Source organism: Babylonia areolata, chromosome 19, assembly GCF_041734735.1.
Source record: "Babylonia areolata isolate BAREFJ2019XMU chromosome 19, ASM4173473v1, whole genome shotgun sequence".
Lineage (NCBI taxonomy): Eukaryota > Metazoa > Mollusca > Gastropoda > Neogastropoda > Buccinidae > Babylonia > Babylonia areolata.
The window spans coordinates 51,105,698-51,111,697 of record NC_134894.1 but is presented as its reverse complement, the minus strand read 5'-3'; the positions used below and the strand labels follow the sequence as shown (position 1 = coordinate 51,111,697).

The following is a 6,000-nucleotide window of genomic DNA, read 5'->3' as shown; positions in this document are numbered from 1 at the left end:
GTGACTGACACGTGACGTTGAGGAGTGAGTGAACATGGCGAAGGGGTGGTGTGACTGACACGTGACGTTGAGGAGTGAGTGAACATGGCGAAGGGGTGGTGTGACTGACACGTGATGTTGAGGAGTGAGTGAACATGGCGAAGGGGTGGTGTGACAGACACGTGACGTTGAGGAGTGAGTGAACATGGCGAAGGGGTGGTGTGACTGGCACGTGACGTTGAGGAGTGAGTGAACACGGCGAAGGGGTGGTGTGACTGGCACGTGACGTTGAGGAGTGAGTGAACATGGCGAAGGGGTGGTGTGACAGACACGTGACGTTGAGGAGTGAGTGAACATGGCGAAGGGGTGGTGTGACTGGCACGTGACGTTGAGGAGTGAGTGAACACGGCGAAGGGGTGGTGTGACTGGCACGTGACGTTGAGGAGTGAGTGAACACGGCGAATGGGTGGTGTGACTGGCACGTGACGTTGAGGAGTGAGTGAACATGGCGAAGGGGTGGTGTGACTGGCACGTGACGTTGAGGAGTGAGTGAACATGGCGAAGGGGTGGTGTGACTGGCACGTGACGTTGTGTTGCAGCCAGTGCACGGGCGCCAAGTGGTCGTGCTCCAGGCTCACGTTCGACAACCAGCTTCCCCCAACCATCCAGCCACTGTGCCCGGACAACTCCGTCTACACGGACTGTGTGTCCCAGTGCCCCCAGACCTGTGACAACCTGAACCACGCAGAGCGAGGCACGTGCACCCTGGACCCCGCCCAGTGCACCGCAGGATGTGAATGTGTGGATGGCTTTGTGCTGGAGGGTGACACGTGTGTCAACAAGACCCGCTGTCCCTGTCACCACGGCGGTAAAGATTACTACGAGGGGGACGTCATCACCATGGACTGCAACCAGTGGTCAGTGGACAGATCCCGTTTCAGTGTTCTGTTTAAGATTCTTTGTCTTCCTTCTGGCACTGATAGTCATTGAGAAATATAAATCATATTAGTACTGTTAAACTTTTATCAATTCCGGCGCTGTGGATATTTCCACTTAACTATACATTTCATAAGATACCATCACAATCACTATGTACTGCAAGCTTTCTGATTTATAGTCACACTGATGCATTAAAAACCGATGTTCCTGATGAATGTTCTGGGTTTTTTTCCCCCGCAGCATTTGCCGTGGAAGAAGGTGGGAGTGTGAAAAGAACGACTGTCCCTCCGTGTGTTCTTCAGTCGGCGAGTCCCACTACACGACGTTTGACGGCAAGGAGTACCAGTTCCAGGGGGCCTGTGACTACGTGCTGGTCAAGTCTCAGGATGACAGTGCCACTCCTTTCCAGGTGAGCTGTTCCAACCTGTCTGCTGCACGGAGAGTTTAACATTGGCAAACTGCAATCTAACAGCAAATAATAAATCTAACTGCATGACTGTGGTGTGTTTGCAATGATGTATAATTCACATGACGACAGTATTGAATATTCCAATTTTCATACAACAATACATTACATCTTGGAATACATTACACTGCCATAAGAAAACGATTATGCAGCGTTTGCTTTATCAGTACATCACATGCACCAACACACACACACACACACACACACACACACACACACACACACACACACACACACACACACACAACTTCTACTTTTACTACTACTACTACTACTACTACTAAATAGCAGGGAATGACATACAGAAGAAAGAAACGAAAAGATATTCATGTATGGTTATGCTTCGTCTGTTTCTCTTGCAATATTTATTCGTAATTTCATAATCTTTACCGTGGTGTCGTTGTGGTGTCCTTATTTTTATACCTTTGTTTTCGTATTGTTCACGACGTCTGTTTCTTCTCTTTCTTTAACCCTCCTTCTTCTTACGGTTGATCATATCGTTTAATATGATGATCATCATCATGATTGATGATGATGACAACGACGATGGTGAAGATGATGCTGATGATGGTGATGATAACGATGACGGTAACGATGAACCAGGTGACGACGGAGAACGTGGCGTGCGGCACGAGCGGCGTCACATGCTCCAAGATGATCGAGGTGACGGTGGGCCAGCCAGGCACCCAGTCCTTCTACAAGCTGCAGCTGGTCCGCGGGCAGTCCGTGAAACCCGACCCCGGGTCCCCTTTCACCGTGAGGGAGGTGGGGGAGTTCGTCTACATCGACACGCCCTTCGGCCTCTCCATCCAGTGGGACAAGGGCACCAGAGTCTACGTCAGGCTGGAGACACAGCACATGGGGAAGGTTAGTGTGTGGTCCATTCTGTCCTTCTGTCTGTGGGGGGTGACCCTTGATGAGTGTCTTCAATCAACAAAGCTGATTTAACCCCTTGAATGCTGCTGAAAATATGTTCGTTAGTGAAGGGCTGTCACCTCACTGTGAAAACATTGAGCTTTGTAAGCTTGTCAGTTGCAATTCTTTACTTGAACTTCTTCCTTTGGGTATTACGTCACATTTGTTCATCAAACCAATGACATCATTGACATGTAAACAAAAGGCGGGAAATGCCCGCCTTTTCAATCTGCTGCCACATTGATCTCATTCCACCAAGGTTAGCAGTCAAGGGGTTAATCCATTTTTTACTTATCATCATCCGCCTGTGTTGGATGACAACTGATGGATGTCTCCAATCAGCAATGTGTATGATAACAAACAAAAAAGAAAGAAAATAATCTCTCGAACAGCCTTTTCCTTTTTTCACGTTTCGAAAACAGTATGGATGATACGGAACGGGAACTACATGAAAGTTAACGCAGTGAACTTATTGATCAACACAAACGTTTCCGTTTATTAACTTTTGTCTCTTAAATAGATGGACAGACTCTTGTAGTTACATTGTTTATATCTACATGGGATCACATTTCCTATCGATAAGTCAGAGATACAAACTAAACATCGAACTTTTGTAATCCATACCATGCTCCCTGGTAGCATCTCGAGTCACCACTTGATATTTTGTGTGAGGTTCTATCGGTGTCACTGTCTCATACGGCTGTGCTTTTGAGGTAGAGGGAGGATGTGAACTTGTGAATAAAGGCTACATGCGGGAACGTCAGTCCAATCATGTGTGTTACAGGTCTGTGTGGGAACTTCGGTGTAACCCTTTGTATCACAGGTTGAAGGTCTGTGCAGGAATTTCATGTAACCTTGTATTACAAGTGGAAGGTCTGCGTGGGAACTTCAGTGTAACCATGTGTGTTACAGGTGGAAGGTCTGTGTGGGAACTTCAGTGTAACCATGTGTGTTACAGGTGGAAGGTCTGTGTGGGAACTTCAGTATAACCATATGTGTTACAGGTGAAAGGTCTGTGCAGGAATTTCATGTAACCTTGTATTACAAGTGGAAGGTCTGTGTGGGAACTTCAGTGTAACCATGTGTGTTACAGGTGGAAGGTCTGTGTGGGAACTTCAGTGTAACCATGTGTGTTACAGGTGGAAGGTCTGTGTGGGAACTTCAGTATAACCATATGTGTTACAGGTGAAAGGTCTGTCTGGGAACTTCAGTGTACCAATGTGTGTTACAGGTGGAAGGTCTGTGTGGGAACTTCAGTATAACCACATGTGTTACAGGTGAAAGGTCTGTCTGGGAACTTCAGTGTACCAATGTGTGTTACAGGTGGAAGGTCTGTGTGGGAACTTCAGTGTAACCCTGTGTATTACAGGTGGAAGGTCTGTGTGGGAACTTCAGTGTAACTATGTGTGTTACAGGTGGAAGGTCTGTGTGGGAACTTCAGTGTAACTATGTGTGTTACAGGTGGAAGGTCTGTGTCGGAACTTCAATGTAACCCTGTGTGTTACAGGTGGAAGGTCTGTGTGGGAACTTCAATGTAACCCTGTGTGTTACAGGTGGAAGGTCTGTGTGGGAACTTCAGTATAACCATGTGTGTTACAGGTGGAAGGTCTGTGTGGGAACGTCAGTGTAACCCTGTGTGTTACAGGTGGAAGGTCTGTGTGGGAACTTCAGTATAACCATGTGTGTTACAGGTGGAAGGTCTGTGTGGGAACGTCAGTGTAACCCTGTTTGTTACAGGTGGAAGGTCTGTGTGGGAACTTCAATGTAACCCTGTGTGTTACAGGTGGAAGGTCTGTGTGGGAACTTCAATGTAACCCTGTGTGTTACAGGTGGAAGGTCTGTGTGGGAACTTCAATGTAACCCTGTTTGTTACAGGTGGAAGGTCTGTGTGGGAACTTCAATGTAACCCTGTGTGTTACAGGTGGAAGGTCTGTGTGGGAACTTCAGTGTAACCATGTGTGTTACAGGTGGAAGGTCTGTGTGGGAACTTCAGTGTAACCATGTGTGTTACAGGTGGAAGGTCTGTGTGGGAACGTCAATGTAACCATATGTGTTACAGGTGGAAGGTCTGTGTGGGAACGTCAATGTAACCATATGTGTTACAGGTGGAAGGTCTGTGTGGGAACTTCAATGGTGACCAGACGGATGACTTCACGGGACCCACAGGAGGACTCCCAGCTGCCAAGGCAACGACCTTTGGTGACAGCTGGAGGGTGCATCAGTACTGCACTCCTGCCACTCAGGTACACACTTTTGTCGTCTGTATAGTCGTTCTGTGTGAGTGATTTCATGTCATTACTTAGGGAGTGTGAAGTATGTCCATGGCATAATCCCAAGAACATGAATGATTTTAACTTTCGTAGTTTCGCCGTTTGAGGAGAAACAAAAACTACCTCCCTTCCACTCAGTTGTAGAAGTTATCTGGCTTCATGGAAAGAAAATATAGTAATATTTTCAGCTTTAATGCATGTGAATAAACGTTTGCTTTATGATACGACTGCATGAATATATATACATATATATATATATATATATATATATATATATATATATATATATATATATATATATATACATATATATATATATATATATATAAAATATTACTTTTGGAATATATCTTCAACTTTGGTAGTATACCTATATGGGATGAAACAGTTAAAAATGATGAAAAATATATTGCGATAATGAGACTCATATTTAGGACTGACATGTTAAAGCAACAGATTAAGCAACTGAATACCGGTATTGTCTGCGTTAAAACCATATAATACAGCGTTTTTTGACAAATGGGTGATAACATATTGACTAATAGTGTCGTTGCTTTAAGTAGTTGTTGCAAAGCACCCTTGTTCACTGTGGTGAGTGCCCGTGTTTTTGCTGTACCCTTGTTCACTGTGGTGAGTGCCTGTGTTTTTGCTGTACCCTTGTTCAGTGTGGTGAGTGCCCGTGTTTTTGCTGTACCCTTGTTCACTGTGGGGAGTACCCGTGTTTTTGCTGTACCCTTATTCACTGTGGGTAGAGCCCGTATTTTTGCTGTACCCTTATTCACTGTGGGTAGAGCCCGTATTTTTGCTGTACCCTTATTCACTGTGGGGAGTACCTGTATTTTTGCTGTACCCTTGTTCATTGTGGGGAGTACCCGTGTTTTTGCTGTACCCTTATTCACTGTGGGTAGAGCCCGTATTTTTGCTGTACCCTTATTCACTGTGGGGAGTACCTGTATTTTTGCTGTACCCTTGTTCATTGTGGGGAGTACCCGTGTTTTTGCTGTACCCTTATTCACTGTGGGTAGAGCCCGTGTTTTTGCTGTACCCTTGTTCACTGTGGGGAGTACCCGTGTTTTTGCTGTACCCTTATTCACTGTGGGTAGAGCCCGTATTTTTGCTGTACCCTTATTCACTGTGGGTAGAGCCCGTATTTTTGCTGTACCCTTATTCACTGTGGGGAGTACCTGTATTTTTGCTGTACCCTTGTTCATTGTGGGGAGTACCCGTGTTTTTGCTGTACCCTTATTCACTGTGGGGAGTACCCATGTCTTTGCTGTACCCTTGTTCACTGTGGGGAGTACCCGTGTTTTTGTTGTACCCTTATTCACTGTGGGGAGTACCCGTGTTTTTGTTGTACCCTTATTCACTGTGGGGAGTACCCGTGTTTTTGTTGTACCCTTTTTCACTGTGGAGAGTACCCGTGTTTTTGCT

At 45.8% G+C, this 6,000-nt stretch overlaps 1 protein-coding gene across 1 annotated transcript in view; it reads left to right on the top strand.

The window, feature by feature from the left end:
- The window catches only part of LOC143294198 (uncharacterized), a 117,193-nt gene that overhangs the window by 25,613 nt on the left and 85,580 nt on the right, over window positions 1-6,000 (top strand). Inside the window, exons 18-21 of the mRNA XM_076605629.1 lie at window positions 579-896; window positions 1,159-1,327; window positions 1,988-2,251; window positions 4,405-4,542. Coding sequence (XP_076461744.1) covers window positions 579-896; window positions 1,159-1,327; window positions 1,988-2,251; window positions 4,405-4,542 — 889 coding nt within the window. The remainder of the gene's footprint in view (window positions 1-578; window positions 897-1,158; window positions 1,328-1,987; window positions 2,252-4,404; window positions 4,543-6,000) is intronic.